Source organism: Dermacentor silvarum, chromosome 3 (genome assembly GCF_013339745.2).
Source record: "Dermacentor silvarum isolate Dsil-2018 chromosome 3, BIME_Dsil_1.4, whole genome shotgun sequence".
Taxonomy (NCBI): Eukaryota; Metazoa; Arthropoda; class Arachnida; order Ixodida; family Ixodidae; genus Dermacentor; species Dermacentor silvarum.
Window position 1 is genome coordinate 188,162,775 of NC_051156.1, and position 17,016 is coordinate 188,179,790.

Sequence of the window (17,016 nt, forward strand, 5' to 3'; positions counted from 1 at the left end):
GTCCGCTCACGTTATCAATGGGATCAGCTGGCCGTGAGCGGTGGATGATAAGACTAGCATCGCTACAAAATACCGGCCCTGGGTGGGCAATTCTGCCATTCAACACTTTGCACAGCTAACTACACAAGTAAGATGGCAGCTTTCAAAGTATATTGGACACTTTCAGGCACATAACAGAAATGCCTGATAATGAAATTCTGCAAATGAGGTGGATCTGAAAACACATTCCGCTTGCATTTAAGTACAGTCAACTTCCATCATCTGACTTTAGAGAGCATGAAATGCCTCTTCATTCTTCCAATTTCAGAATTACCAAAAGACACCCACACATTCTGAAACGCTTTCTTTAATTTGAGCGTTCAGATAATTTTATCCAATTTATTCATCCCATATATAAGTTTATCATCACTGCATATTCTTGTAGCAGCAGGAATTGCACAATCATGTGCACATAAGGGAAACAAAAAGGAAAGGAAAAAAGAAATACACAAGCCTATTACTTGGTATGGAATACAGAACAAACCTTTTTTATAAGTAATAACTGCATTAAAATCATTATGTTGGGTTAGCAGCACTGCGCTTGTAAAACACATAATTCTGTGTAATGCCACTTCATAATGGTCCCCCGCCAGCTTATGCCTATGTCTATGTCTAATACTAATGAGACAAAAGGCGAAAATCTTTAGAGGAGAGAAACTCATTGAATTTATGAACACCATTTGCTCTCCTGTACTCTTGTAGCTTACATTTAACGTATGATTACATAAGTCCAACTAAAAGGATTGTTTCTAGCAGTCACTTCAGAAATGTAAAAATATGTAAGCTGTTTCATAATTTAAAAAAGAAACCACCTGTCACTAACAAAAGGATGTTCCATGTTAACCAATGGTTGATCAATAGAAAGACAGGGTAGGTCAGACCTTTACAGCCTTCATTTGAGACCTTTCAAGGGAAAAGGTGCCAGGGTTGAAATGTCCATAGCTAAGATAAATTGTAGGGCTAGTTTATAGGATGTTTCAAGTATGACAGTGCAAGCAGACGAGAACAGAAATGTGAGCGAGACAAGATGCAGAGGTGTGGACTGAAAAGGCATTAGCACTGCATTCCGTCTCGTCTCCTCAGGCTGTAGGTACCGCATTGATTCAGGATGCTTTTCTTTAACAAAAGAAATTGAAACTAACAATCATACCACCAATAAACCACATAACAAATGGTGTTATAGTTATTGTACATAACATACAATGCATGACTCTAATAACACAGCCTTTCATAATGGGAAAGTGGCAACAAAGGCAAGCTGAAAATTATGCCAGAACTTACAGTACCTTATTAACTTAGAACAAAGAACATATGTAAAATTTATGAAAATGTGCACACACAACACAGCCTTTCATAAGGAGCAAGTAACTAATAAAGACAAGCGGTTTGAAAACGATGCACAATTTGCTGTGCTTAGTGCCCAACTTAGAATGACAAAGAGAACAAGCAAAATTAACAAAAAATTTTCTAAGTGCAGGAAAATTCATTTTTTATAAACCTCCTCAATGCTAGAACAAACAATGCTAACAAGTACTACTCCTACCTGTTAAAAAGTTCCACAAAAATGGCAGCAAAATTTGACTGAGCTAACTACAACTCTGCCGTTAAGAAGGCCAAAAATTTCAACCAGGCACACTTTAATATTTATCCTGCACCTTTTCAGGAGCCATATTCTTGATCATCCATTTTCAGGGATATTGTTTCAGTGATTATTATGGTGCAACAGGGCACGAAAGAATGTGAAGCAAGTACAGGACAGAAAAGAGCAGAACGAGCGTTCTTACTTCTCATTGTTTCGCATCCCATTATGCCACGATAAGTATAGACCGAGTAGCCCAGCAACAAGTAGTGATGCTTTCAGTGCACATAGATCAGCTAACCCAGCTCAAGAGAAAGTCAAAAGAGGAATATCATTCCACTTATCAACTTTATTCTCGCGTAGTATCTCGAGTGGCAGGATATCTGTCACTTCAGCAAGGCATTGCACTGTGTTAAATCGTGCAAACGGGAACGTATATCTCCGGAAGTGATCAATCGAGAACACTGCCTCGGAAGTGGCACTTGTGGCTGAGCTGGAACAGAAGCCGGCAGACATACCATGGGCAGTACTCTCAGTCAATCAATTTTGGAGATACGACCACTTTCACAAGTTTTCACATGATTAGAGCCAGAGTCGAGCATTTTTAGCGCAGTGGCAAGTATGCTGCCTTCACACAGTACTGGGAACATTGCTGCCCGTAGATGCCGATGAATCTGATGCTAATAACACAAAATCTCACGAAACTTAGTGCCCCTGAAACTGATTGACTGAAAACACCGCCCTGGAAGACAACTTAAGGGAGGCTATTGTATGTCCATAGCTAAAGTTGTCTCTCTACAGACTACAGCCTCACATGTTTCATGAGACATCCCCTCCACAGGGGCTTGTCGATTGCTTACTTCAGTACAAGAAGATAAGGTGGCAAAAAAAAAAGTATAATGAAAGTGCCAGAGAGAGAGAGAAAAGAATGAAAGAGAGAAGGAAGGCCACTCACGTATCATCAGGAGTCAGCTGCACAGGCTCGCTTGTGAACTGCGGGTCAAAGTGCTCGAAGTCGCGCTCCGTGCCAAGTTTGGGCTTGTATGGCGGAGTCACTTGTTTTCCCTCCAGCTGGGAGAACGAACAGGAGACGTACGCGTGGGCGTTAGGAAAGCTCGTTAAGCAAAAAGCGCGACACTCGACACGAAAGCAACTAAGCACAACAGTTGAATGCCCGCTTGTGTGGTGACTGTGAAAGTTGAGAGCTATGGCGAGCTGCTTGACAATGACTTTCACAAGCTTTAGTCTGTCTAGTCGAGAGCTAACTCGGACCTAGGTGTGACTGAAATTGCAAGGGCAAATGTGTTTTACTGCGAGTTCGCACAAAGCAGTGATGTTGCTTAGGGTACGTCTTATGGTGCTAAATTTAGCATTATGGTTGTGATGTCTTAGCAAGCTTTACTTTGATTTGTTACAATTAGGGAACTACAAAGTTAATATTTGTCACCTATACTAAAAAAGATTGTAATCATGGCATCACAATTCTTAGTGTGCATGCAAGGAATAATTTTTAAACTGAAGTAGGCAAGAAGTAAAGCAGTGACACCCATGCTAGTGACAACAAAAATGGTTAAATTTTCACGATATGCTAAAGAATGACTGAAGGTCTTAGTTATCAATAAGCATATAATCCATTCATGGCGATTTAGAATAGCTTCTATAACGAATGACACTGCAGTATAAGCTTTATGAAGTTCGAAAAATCGTGCAGTATGCCTCGAAAACTTTACTACTTGACTACCGTTCAAGTCTACCACACGTTGTGGAAAACCATTTTCTTGGGCGAGTTGGTTCATAATTGAGAAGGAAAAAAGAAGCGCGAAATAAAAAAAAGGATGAGACTAGTACACGCCAGTCCTGCGTACTTGTTTTGTCCTTGCTTTTTTCACACTTCTGTTTTCCTTCTCAACTGTGTATGTGTCTGTGACCATCCCTGTTAGCTCACATTTATCAACAAAAGTGTGGCAGTCACTTTCGCTAAAGGCCGACGCATGTCACTTATGAACAGCTTTTTTAGAAAGGTACACTTGACTACATGCATTATATTTCGGAAACATTACGAATTGCGTATTATTATGCGAATGAGTGAGTGAGCATCACAGGTGCTCATCGATTTCAAAGTAACATCACTTTTAATCCGCACTGCCTTAATATCAACAGAAATGAGGACTTTCTCTTTTTGTGGTTTTACCTGCCAAAACCAGTTCCGATTATGAGGCACGCCGTAGTGGAAGGCTCCGGAAGAATTTTGACCACTTGGGGTTCTTTAATGTGCACTACAACGCAAGCACACTGGCGTTTTTACATTTCGCTTCCATCGAAATGCAGCTGCCGTGGCCGGGATTCGATCCCGCGACCTCGTGCTCAGCAGCGCAACGCCTTAGCTAACTGAGATACCACGGCGGGTCGAGAAATGAGGACTCCAACCAGAGGTAAGTGTACAGAAGTTAAAACAACCCCTTGAAATTTTTGCCGGTGCTAATAGCATTCCTGGTTCTCGATATATCTTTTGGCATTCTCATAGCCACTACCTTCCTCATAGTTGCTATTAAGAGAGTTTCAGCGAGTCCGGTCTTCCAGCAAATGCAAGCGAACTGAGCGTTTTACTGAATTAGCGTTTTACCGAACGTGAACAGCGTGCACAGTGCAGCCACCTGGTGGCGCTGAGCTTTACCAGACAAACACAACTAATATTGTAGTAAGCAAGTGTATTCTACTTCGCTGCTGGTGTAAATTCTGGGCAGCAGCATAATCATGCTGCTGCCGAAAATTCACACCAGCCGCAAAGAAAAATACACTTGGCTACTGCAATATTAACTGTTTGTCTGGTTGAGCTCTGCGCACCCAGGTGGCTGCACCGTGCTGGTCGTTCATGTTTGTGCCTCCGCTCATCCGGTAAAACGCCCAATCCAGTTGCATTTACTGGATTATCGACACGCTACAGCTCTCTATTATTTCATAATTTTCGTGACTGCTACCATGCAATTAACTGTAACTGCCTATTTCATGCCTTCCAAATATGGCTGCAATGGTTTCAAAACACCCTCCCGTTTCCTCCAGGAAAATGTTTTCTGGTGATGGCCACAACAAATACACGCCGAGATAAACAGGTTAAGAAACAAAGGTGGTACAGGTTAGAGTGATATACCAGAAAGGCCACATACCTGCTCCCAATTGATGCTCTTGAAGAATGCATGCGACATGATGTCACTGAAGCCCGTAGTCGGGTGACAGCCTAGCCTCTCAACAGGGTTCTGGTGGCGTGCACAAAGCGGGCATGAAAGAAGAAATAAGCCAGTTGGTTGAGAGTGCCATTCGACACACTGCCTATGAAATAGAACAGGCGACGCACAGCTGTCCTCATGCACAAACTTGTTCATCTAATCAATCTTAGAGCACCTAAGCCTTTCCAGAAAAAAAAAAAACTTTTCTTTCTGCCATGGAAATCAAGTTTATTAATATTGCAATAGAAAGCAATATGCAAGTGAATACGACAGAAGTACATATGAGAGCACAAAGTTCTAGGGGGATGAACATCCTGTCAAAGGCTTCAGAGTATCATTGCTAAAACAGCATTAAAAGGACAGTTCATCTCTTCTGAATTAAAACCCATTATTATGGCGTGATAAGAGCCAAGCTACACCAGACAGCAGACCATACAATTACTGAAATTGTCTTGTCTTCGTCAAGTAACATACCCTTCAGCATAACGAAAAGTAACATGCTACTGAAACAAGGTTCTAACAATTCATAACACTTGATGAACAAACAACACTTCTGTTCATGTTTGTATCCAAAACTGACATCACCATTTGTTTATAAAGCACTAGCAATGGTACTAAGAACCTGACAGTAATTTAAACAAGTGATGGCAGTATTGTGCATAGGGCTGTTTGTTGCTGCCCAATTTTGACATGATATTTCTAGGAGATCCTTCTGATTGTTCTTAAACATATAACCTACTCTCGTAATAGATATCAACCATCAAACAAAACAGAAACCTCACAAGCATTGTCAATGCAAAGTGAAATGTCTGAAGCAGTGATAAACCCACCTTGTTCAAGAACCCTTTGAGCACTGACTGGGCTTTGACCGAAATAGAGCGTGGAATACGGATCGTCTTCTCGAGGATTGCTGCAGAACAAACAAATGCAGGGCAAGGGGGTCATGCAAAGAGAACCCAATTCTCAACCAATAAACCAACAAAATACATATTTCATAAGTCACTGAAGCACTATTCCCTCAGGATCCTGCCATAACTAGCCTTTCTTAAGTGTACAGACCTGTGAATGAGCAACTTTAAAGTAGCAAGCATAGGCTAAAAAAACAAAGTTGCTTTGAATTTTTACGTTTTCAGACAAACTAGTGTATAAGTATCTATCCTAACCTAACACAGGGCTGGGACTGCCCCAAGTCATTTTGGAGCAATTGTTGGAGCAAGTAAAATTGCGTTTTGGAGCACTTTGGAGCACGTCAATCTGAATTTTGGTGGAATAATAGAATAAGGCAGCACACTTCGAAACTATGATGAAACGCAGAATAAACCAACATGAAGCGCGTAGTAGAAGCGCGCTTTGTAGCTATAGCGTACTAGAATATGGAAGAGTGGGTCGAGTGGCGGCACTACGATCGAACTATAATCCCCATGCCGACGCTCGTGATGATAGCAACAATGTTCTCAAATTATGCGGCCTATTCGACGCGGTAACATAATTTCTGGGCCACCACATGTCACCGAAGAGCCAGAGAACCGCAATCAACCCTGGGCTGGTATAATGTAAAACTATTCATAACCGTTTTTATTGCGATAGCAATTATATGACACTGTAGGCACATTCCTGCAGCCGTCGTCGCAGTAATGTTCTGTCTAAAGTCGAAAAAAATAAATAAAATTAAATTATGAGGTTTTACAGTGCCAAAACCACGATCTGATTATGAGGCACGCCGTAGTGGGGGACTCCGGAAATTTGGACCACCTGGGGTTCTTAACGTGCACCTAAATCTAAGTACATGGTGTTTTCCGTCTTAAGTACAGAAGCGATAATATCGTCGCCACGCGCCATATGCTGTATGTGCGAGTCAAAGCATGCGAGGGTGAGCCGACGATGGTGGCTCCAGCTCGCGCGCTGCAAGGGAGGACAGCGAGGAGTAAGCGCGCCATCTTCCGTTGCGCGCAAGGCACCGGAAGGAGGGGAGGGGGCTCTAATCTAGCGGCTGCTGTGTATGGTGCGGCTGCGTGGGCCCTATCTTGAAAGCAATCTGCTATGGAACAGAGTTTCAGCGCTCATAGCTGCGTGTGCACTGTGTTATTGCTGCTTAGCTAGCACAGAAGCGAGAGGCAGCACGAAGGTCAAATCGCTTGCTGCTGCTGCCGCGCTTCCTCACTCTAGCATTTTGACAGCGAGTTTCCGCGGTCATTGAGCGAGATGTGTTAATGTTTGCTTGTGCGCACGTGACACCATGTCTGTTAATTTAATTAGTAAGCAAACGTTTACAAGCTTATACGGTTCGATAAAACTACTATCCTTACTTCGTATAGCTGTCTACTAATTTGCTATCGCAATCGATGCTGCACATTTCGGGCGAAACTGCGATTCTTTATTCCAAATCCTCTATTAGCCCTTCAGTGATAGGTGAAAATGGCTAATTGGAACCACCACTAATTGCAGTGGTTCCACTTGTACCTGCGTCGGTGGTGTAATGGTTTCACTATCGAGCTTCCGTGCTAAAGGTCCTGTGTTCGAATCCTGCTGTCGGACAATTTTAATAATGTTCTTTATTTATAGCGCAGTACTTCCTTAAAAATGATCCCTTTGCAAAGTCACGAAAGCATTTAAAGCCAGAAGGACGAAGTTTAGGCAAACCCTTGTACAGTAAAACCTTGTTAATTCGACCCTCGGTAATTTGGAAAATCGGGTAATTCGGACTCGTCCTCTGGTCCTGGCCAGCGTAAGCATTATTCAATGCAATCAAACTGTCGTTAATTCGGACATATTTGGCCGCACATTGGTTAATTCAGACAACTTTCGGAGCTCGGCGAGTGAGGAGCGCTGCAAGAGCAAAAACGGCACTAGCGTCCAACCGAAACGAAGCGGCGGAGTCCGCATCACCACAGCCATCAGCAGAAATTGTACGTGAATGACAGCAACACCGTGCACTTCGTGCCTATTTGTCTTTAAAGCTTTTATTCTTGCATTTACCACCGCGCATAACACCGCGTTGGAGGCGGGCTGTCATAATTGCATAGTCGCCATCCACGATTACGTCGATAGTGGCCGCGATTTCTTCCGCAGCGGTTGTGGCAAACAGCAGTTTCGCTTTGACTCGGTATACGTGTCGGCAGTGTGCGTTCAGCACTGCAAAATTGCCGTTCATAATAGCGCTGATTTTCTCTGCAGCGTTTGGGGCAAACAGTTCTTTTGTTTTGACTTGGTGCAATGCTGTCGAGGATTAAGAGCACTGGCTACATCATGATGAACGAACAATGTTGGCGATCAGGTCACTGGCGAATACATAATTGGGATGTGCGCGCAGTAGTGCAAAGCGTGTTGTAAATGAAGGCGTGCACCGCGGCCGTGCTGGGAAAGAATTCGCGAGGCCTCGATCAGCGCTGCAAGAGCCAATGATGACAACAATTTCAGCTTCCACTCTGCTTTCATGAAAAATAGCGACAGAATTTGCTAATTCATTCACTAAATAAAAACGTGTTGATGTAATAAGCATTTGCTTATTGTTTTCTGGATACCCTCGATAATTCAGCATTCAGTTAACTCGGACATTTTTTTTTTTTTTTTGGTCCCGTGAAATCCGAATTAACAATGTTTTACTGTACTACCCATCACTCCAATGCTGGCTGAACTGCCCAGCTTGCACGTTCCGTAGCCACTAGCACCCCAGTTCCCTCTAGTAATTGTATGATATTCTATGGCTGCTACCACACCACGAAGAAAAAGGTTGACATGCCAGTCTAAGTAGAACTCTGCCAGTAACTCGAGTACAAAAAGGTCGATGTTTGCCTTACACAAAAGCACTTGCAGTTATAAAATAGTGCAAACTCAGCAATCCAGCAAGGACGCAGTGTTGCCATGCTGCAATGGTGTGCACGAATGCTTGCTCACCCTGGAAGAGGAAATCTTCGGTGTTCTCATCAGGATTTTCGCTGGTGCCCATGATGTCGAAAGGAGAGTGGCCCGCCAGCATTTCGTACAGGAGCACGCCCAGCGCCCACCAGTCTACGCTGAAGTCTGCAAGTCATTCAACAGAGAAAGAGGACAGCAGGGTTTCAGATAAGGGGCCAGTGTCGACCTGCCACATTCACCACTTATCAACAGAGTATCGAACCAGAACTGAACCGGAAGGCTACAATTTTCTTTTTTTTTTTCACTTGGAATAAAACCAAAAAGAAAATATAACCGTTTTTAGTTGATGTCGGCCACCTTCTCTGGAGCTTTTCATCGATGCATTGCCTGTACTTGTGTCTTAAGTCTGCCACCTGCCTTGTAAATGGGCGCGAGCTTGTTGTCATTTTAGAAGTGGCAGCACCGTTAGTGCAATTGTCAACATGCGGTGTAAGGAGGCAGACACATTATTAATACACCCATGAGCATTCCAAATTGGTTACCATCAAATAGTTGTCCGGCGATGGGAGACTTACAAAATTGTTGAAATGAAGCAGTGCATCCTACTGGGGCAGTTGCTTTTGATCACACAGGTGCGTAAAGGGAAGTAGGTGCTACAGAGAGGACGTATTGGTCTTGAGGTGCGCTTCCATAATGCGATTTCTTTAAGATCTACTTGCAGCCTGATTGATGAATAGCAAGCGTACCTTCCACTCATTTTTCCTGTGCAGCTCAGCAGCAAGTTGTACAATAAATTTGTGCCGTGTTTCTGTAATCAATCTTAAGTTATGGAATCGAATATACGGTAAACTGACTCAAGTCAACTTCAATCCGTTTTTTTTTTTTTCGCTCCAGAGTTGAACCGGAACTGAACCGTTTTCGCTACTGCCCCCTTCTATGCTCATACTTCGTCACTGCAGCCATGTGGTAGGTACAGTGTTCAGAGGCATATCACGCAAGATATTGGGCTTCTCTTAGAACCAGTAGTTGGTTCTATGGTTGGTAGTCTGAGAAGAAGCTCATTCACTAAGCATCAAGATCATCCCAAAATTCAAATCTCGGCTGCAAATGGCTTGTCCTGTCGCAATTTTCCCTAGCGCATAAGCATCAAGGGCTTCACAATTGTATAGTCAAGGCCTTCCTCGGCAATTTAACACTCAAAAATCCCAAACAGTATGTTCAGTTATCCCATGAAAGCACAGATCCCACATTCATGAAACTTCTTTTACATAAACGCACTCACTCAATGATAAGCATACTGGTGCGTGCCAATCATGATACCAATTGCCATGATAACAAGACAGTCACTGTGGTAATCGAAGAAAACATTTGTGAACACGGGCCCAGGTCTGCAGTTCAACGCAACTGGAAGTCCTCAAAGAATAACCATGCTGCAGATATCACCTACCATAGTCTTCCCCTCTGAGGATTTCAGGGGCGATGTAATTTGGTGTCCCACAAAAGGTGCTTGTAGTGTCACCAGGACGAATGCCCTCCTGGGAAGACCATAAAAATACACAAGCCATTAACTCTTGTTCTTAGACTTCCTTATGCAAATGTACTGGACAAGTGGTGCAAAGTGTTACAATTTAAGAACACTGCAAATTCAGTATCATTATAGTAAAGTTGAAGCGTTTGTCCAACGACTTGATAAAGTTCGGTGTGCAAAACCAATAAATGGTAAATGGCCTCCTTCGGAACAATAAACACACAAAGCACAAGCTCAGCCATCATAAACCTCTCGATGTAAATGCATCAGATGAAAAAGTTAACTTTTCAGTTCAACGCACAGGACGTGCAACTACAGCATACCTGCCAACCTGTGAATTCAAAATTTCATAAGATCCCCCAGACACGATACCAAGTGGAAATGGAAAGAAGAAATAGCACACCTCTTTTTTTTTTCCCTGAGCACATGCCTTTTGAGTAATATACCCACTTCAGTTAATGCTGATTTAACTTTAGATGCAGAACTCGAGCAGCTGGCAAATTTGGAACAGCAAAGACTGACAAGAATAGATTGTTTTTATATCACGGTGACTTATTCGGGGACATTGATGTTGCCAATTTCGCCTGCTTCCGGAACTTGTCAGAATAAACTTGCTCGATGCAAGTAGCTCTCTATATGGCATCTTGAGCTGCCTCAAGGCAGTGCAGAACCCATCACAATTGCTTTTTTTGTATGCACTTATTAACATCCCTCTAAGATAAAAGCCTTCCGCACAGTTCAGCATGTCTATTGGGCTGTGCATGCTCCTAACACACTACCTCAAACCCAGCAGCCTATGCTGCTTACATCGGAGCGGGCTGTTTGCGCACTCTATGTAACAGTGAATCACACTGTACTTAGATTTATGTGCATGTTGGCGAATGCAGGGATGTCAAAATTATTCTGAAGCCTTGCACAATCGAATCTCTTACAGACACAGTTCAATATGGCAAGACTGGCTTGCACACAATATCTTTCAAAGTTGCTCCAGCCCCTATTCCAGCGAGATTCCGAAAGCAGACCACAAGAAAAATTTGGTAGCATTAATAAATTACTCAAGGTTCCTTTCAAGAAGAATAAAAAAAGGAAACATGAATCCATATCTGTGAGGCTGTTTAGAGTGCCTAGAGGATCAGCGAGTGCTAAAGCATGGACCCACCTTGCACATGCCATAGTCGGTCAACTTGATGTGGCCCTCATGGTCCAACAAGACATTGTCCAATTTCAAGTCCCGATAAATGATGCCTGCAAATGTGAAGACAAAGGGAAGTGTAGTCTGCTGGGAGGCGCTCCTTCAAGACAGTTATCGAAGCGACAATGAGGCCTCATTATAGCGAACTAACATTGCAATGGTACACGCTAAGTGGTTAACCATACTGAAAGCCAGAGACAGTACACAACGGCTTGACAAGATGAGGTAAGACATCAGCACAAGCGTTGCCTCTGTCTTGTATCTCATGTACCCTATGCACTCATTTTGGCTTCGAGAATAAACTGCTAGAACAAATATATATATATATATATATATATATAAAGAAAAAGGAGCCCTTCATTTCCTCTATATTGTTTCCAAAAGGTGCCGTGCATACCGTGTTTAAGCGACAGAAACAGCGGGTTCAAGAGAAAGCAATAATTTTCGCTGACCAAGCTCACAGCAGTGGTTGACATCCTGAATTTGCACGATGATCGCCAATACAATCATTGAAAAATTCTCACTAATTAGTGTTTTAATTAGAGAATTTAGGACTCATGTTTTATTTGCCAGAAATGAAGTCAGTCAGGGATAAAAGCGTAACTTCTTTGCTAGAAGCTTCATGCTTTGCACCAGTTGAGAAATACATATTCGAAATGTGCCATGAAATGCATTGCTGTTCCAGTTAACAGTTTGCCACACTGCATCATCTCAGATAGCGGAAATGCATTAGCTGCACAATAGCAAAGTGTTTTCACTAAGGATATTGAACACTTCCAAAAAATTGCACAAGGCAGAGGATTTGTCGCAGACGGTTACACTTTGAGTACTGGCCTACTACAAGTCTGAAATTACAACTTTTGCTCTAAAGTCATTATTTAGGGGTCCTTGAGCAAAAATTTGTTAATTGTATTAGTAATTATCATGCAAATTCTGATGTCCGCCACTTCTATGAAACTTTGTTCAGCAAAAATGATCTTTTCTGAATCCACTGCTTTTAATTATTTGAGACAGTCATCGCAGTCATAACATTGCACTGCCATAAAACAACATCCATCATTTACCAAATGCTGATACAAATGCCAAAATGAAGGCTAACAGTTTTAGAGCAGCTATTTTGATGTAGCCACTCGAACCAAATTAGAAAACAGAGTGCCACTAGTTTCAGACAGTGCCCCAACTGCGGCGCAGCACAACAGCAAAACCGAGATAAAAAAAGTGATACAAGAAGTGCTCACCCCTTTCGTGTAAAAAGTTGAGGGCGAGAGAGATTTCGGCCGAATAGAAGCGAGCGTGCTCTTCCGGCAGGCGGCGCTGCCGCTGCATGTGGAACATCAGGTCACCTCCCCGCACAAACTCGATCACAAAGAACAACCTGTGAAGAAGAATACGACTGTTGGCGCATATGCGTATGTGAACACGTACACACGAACAAACAAACGAACGAACAAACAAACGAACAAACAAACAAATTCTCGCATTCTTGCATTCCTGCATTCTTGACCTGTCACTGACCACGACCCTTTCGAAAGAACTCGCACCGTCTCAGATTCCTAACAGTTATTACAGTTGCCAACCGATAATTCAGACATGCTTGATTATTCGGACAGCTTCGCAGTGCCGCCACTAGCCCCATGGTGCAAGTTCAGTGCATAAGAACCGCGACACAGTCCCGATTTCTTCAAGCAGAGGGCGACGATTAAGTGAGGGAAGCCCTAGACAATGACTGTTGTCAAGAAACTCGCATTCATACGCCTATTGCAGTGCGGTCTACTTCTTTCGTGTTGCCACAAAATGCAGATTCAGTGCACGCATTGACTGTACTTCCAGCTAACTGTAGCGACAGCACAACAATGGTCCCAAGATACAGATTAAGCAGGACGCAGGCAAGCCTACGTGCACACAGAAATGTGTTGATAAACTTGGGCCGTAATCTCGAATCATCACTTTCGAAGATGCTTTCACTTTTGCAATATTTTGTGTGACTAGTACTGGATGCACTGGCGAGATGCTGACGATGCACCTGACGGTAGTCACAAAAAATTCCCCCAAGAGTGAAAGTATCTCTGAAGGGGGACACCCTATAATACAGCATACTTTTCTTTGGCCACTTGCGGAATAAGTCACATATATTTTGGCGAATCTCATATTTCGAACTCCCGATTATTCAAACTTTTAGGCGGTCCCGATCGACTCCGAATTATTGGTCGGCGACTGTACCTGATAACTTGAGTGAGTGTTTTGGCAGCTCCTCGAGATCAACCAGCAGAATTCAATAGTATGGGTAAAATGGGCACTACACTGATGTAAGCAAACAGGTTAGCAAAGAAAGCCAGACGACTGACCTGCTCTCTGTCTGGAAGCAGGAGTGCAGGCCCACAAGGAATGGGTAGTTGGAGGCTGTTTCAAACACATGCTTTTCTGTCTGGATCCAGTCAATATCCTGCACATCACACAAGAAATGTTCACTCAAGGTTCCAAGAAGTTACCAGTAGCATGCAAAGTATCAAAAAGAGGAAAACACTGCTATTTATACTAATCAGAAACATTAAGCAAAGAAATAGCAGGCCACACAGGTGCAATAAAAGCAAGCCTATCAATGACCTCAATCAATCAAACCTCACTGACTTCAACGGAACGTTTTAGCAAAACATTTAGAATTACCATCTTAGCATTACAGTCGAACTAACTTATGACATCCGTCAAATGCCGAGAAAATCCCATTACTATAACCGATAATCGTTATAACCGGTTCGCACCAATAACGCAGAGGGAACAAACATTGAAACATTTTAATTAGACAGAAAGAAGTACAGCCGAGAACCCACTTGTAGCATTACTGCTTTTAACAATACTCAGATGCAAAAATGAGCAGCTGATGCACTTTGAACTTTGGTGCGTTCAATGGCAAAATAAACTGCTTGCTACATTGTTCCCATTCGGCAATATTGGCCAAAACAATTAAATCTGCCTAATGGGTGCCTGTGCCGAAAAAATAAAGGTATGTAAATTCCAGCAAGAAAAAAAGAAAGATGCATAGCACATTGTTGCACCTGCCTTTGTCCTGTGCACCTCAGACGTACACCTTCGTCGCCCCTCTCCCTTCTACCCCACCGACGATAGCGAGAAGGCAAGAGACGGGAGAAGGGCGCGCGATGCCAGCAATGTGATGCGACAGAGGTATGCTGTGTGGAGTGCGCAGCACAAAGACAAGTATAACAAAGCGGCAATTAAAAAAAAACAAAAACGATTTTGTGTTCTTTTTTCTTTCGGTAGCCAGATTTAATTGTTACTGACCCTTTTCGCGGAGAAGTTTGTTCTCGAGAAATGAGATGGTGCTTTCGGCGGCGCGCCATACGTTGCCTTAGCGAATGTGCACGAATATGAAACCATTACCGCTTCTGCCCTGTTTCTGTGCGATCAGCTGTCGGAAATGCAACTGCGTTTTTGCTCACGCACTGTGCTCCATTCATGTTGCAAAATGCGGAGCGTGGAATTGAAGACATCTGTAGTAGTTGGCTGCACAAATAGTGGCTGGCATATTAAGGAATAGAATGAATATGTGTGTCCAAGTTCACGGACCATTGCGACATACGGACTGCCTCTGTTGCCGGCCCTTCTCAATGTACGACTTTCCTCGGGGATAAAAAAAAATCACTTTTCACAAAAATTCATGCCAGCGTTGTAACCTCAAAAGACTTCAACTCCCGGAACGTCGGCAAGAGTGAGTACCGCTTGTTAAACAATGACAAAGGAAGAAGCGCAGCTTCCTGGCATAGTAAGTTTCGCGCACATTATCACCACACATCTACCTCAACTCGCATGCAAACTTATGCACACTCTATCGCCAATGTATTAAAAATATGTGAATGGGCGCACACTTGAATCAATGCCCCAAAGCATGGGTACTGTAACAGCGACTATACCGACAGCACACGAATGGTCGAAGCTGAATGTTTCGTGATGGTCCACAAGAGTAAGCGAGTTACTAGCGATAATACATGTTTGCTACAAGCTATTACAGTCGAATCTCGTGAATTCGAACTGCTGGTTTATTCGAACTGACGCTGTGGTCCCGTCAAGGTTATGTGTAGTTCAATGGGCGAAAACGCTCGTTAATTCGAACGCGAAAGCATTTGCAACGGTTAATTCGAACATACCGACAATGCTCTCAGCAGCGCGCCAAATTACACAGCGGCGCCTCCGACCGGCATAGCTCCGACACCGCTGTAGAGCAAAAGCTTTGGAGAGACCCCTTAATGTAGCGATGGAGGCTCAGTCTGGCAAACGCTCGCTTCCCGATAACGGCAGAAAACAAAAAGAAACTTCAGGGAGCGAGCTATGCTGACGCCGGGGCGGGGCGTGCGCAGAGACCGTAGAAAGTGAGGGAGCTGCAAGGGAGTTGGGAGAGAGGGCGAGAGGAGCCACCGAAGCCACTGCCACCGAAGCGGCGGAGTTTCCGAGGCCAAACCCGCCTCCCTGCCACCTTCCTCCCTCACAGTCCACGGTCTCCACGCGCGCACCTGCCATGCCGGCGCCGTCCGCTCCCTGAAGTTTCGTTATCTGCCGTTATCGGGAACCGAGTATTGGCCGGCATGGGTAGTTGCGCTCTTTATGCACTTGCGCTCCGCGATATTTCACGACTTGAACCATTCGTGCATCATGCTATGGTGCACGAATACTTCAAAAATACGTCCTTCCTTTAATTCGAACTTCTTTTAATTGGAACAAATTTTCGGGCCCCTTCGAGTTCGAATTATCGAGATTCGACTGTACAAACAGAACAGCTATGTTCCAAGCCTTGTGTGCAACAAGAAATCTATTGCAACTGAGCACACCCACGAGCGATTTGGCAGAAAATAATCAGATAGTGACCGCACTGACGAACTTCACTGAGTCAGAAACACGACAAGCCGCTGCTTCTAAATTTGCTAAATAAAGAACGAAGAGCAAAACACACTGATCCTGATTAAATTCCTAAGTGGAAAGCTTGGATTACATTTTTAGCCTCATATACGCTGCTCGCGCTGTTTGGACAAAGCTTAATGAGCTTCAAAAGCACTTTTACATGTCCTCTGAAGCTGTGGTTGTGTCGACCACCCAATCAGCGTCCACGACATCTCCCGAAACAGAGGTTTCCTGAGCCGCACCGGGCGCCATGTGCACCCATTGTAAACATGGAGGCAACGGAGGCAGCTGAGGCAAGCAATGCATGCGTCACCACTTCATCAAACATGGCAGCGTCCACGGGATCGCCGCGAAAAGGGTCAATAACTAATAACGCAGCATCAGAGCATTGAAGTAAGCAGTTTATTTTATCACAGAACACATACAAAAGTTGATGGTGCATCGGCTGCTCATTGTTACATGCGATATTGTTATAAGTTTGTTTGACTGTACTGGCTGCCACAGCTGCACACGCACAGAGTTAACGGGGCTCTTGGTATTTGCCGCTACAATCTCTCGAATTTTCCAGGATGGCCTCCGCTGGTTTAAATCTTCATTCGCTCTTGCTACATGCTCTCAGCCATGACACCAAGAAATAAATGGCAAAATCAGCCTTTAATTAGTCTAGTACAAGGGTTCCCAAACTTTCTGC

General features: G+C 43.6%; 1 protein-coding gene across 5 annotated transcripts in view; it reads right to left on the bottom strand.

The window, feature by feature from the left end:
* The window catches only part of LOC119446275 (protein kinase C iota type), a 40,519-nt gene that overhangs the window by 7,612 nt on the left and 15,891 nt on the right, over window positions 1–17,016 (bottom strand). For all 5 annotated transcript variants that reach the window (XM_049664050.1, XM_037710662.2, XM_049664049.1 and 2 more), the window contains 8 exons: window positions 13,763–13,860; window positions 12,656–12,792; window positions 11,385–11,470; window positions 10,145–10,232; window positions 8,737–8,862; window positions 5,673–5,752; window positions 4,783–4,872; window positions 2,574–2,689 (listed from right to left, as the gene is read on the bottom strand). In XM_049664050.1, the coding sequence (XP_049520007.1) occupies window positions 2,574–2,689; window positions 4,783–4,872; window positions 5,673–5,752; window positions 8,737–8,862; window positions 10,145–10,232; window positions 11,385–11,470; window positions 12,656–12,792; window positions 13,763–13,860 (821 nt within the window). The remainder of the gene's footprint in view (window positions 1–2,573; window positions 2,690–4,782; window positions 4,873–5,672; window positions 5,753–8,736; window positions 8,863–10,144; window positions 10,233–11,384; window positions 11,471–12,655; window positions 12,793–13,762; window positions 13,861–17,016) is intronic.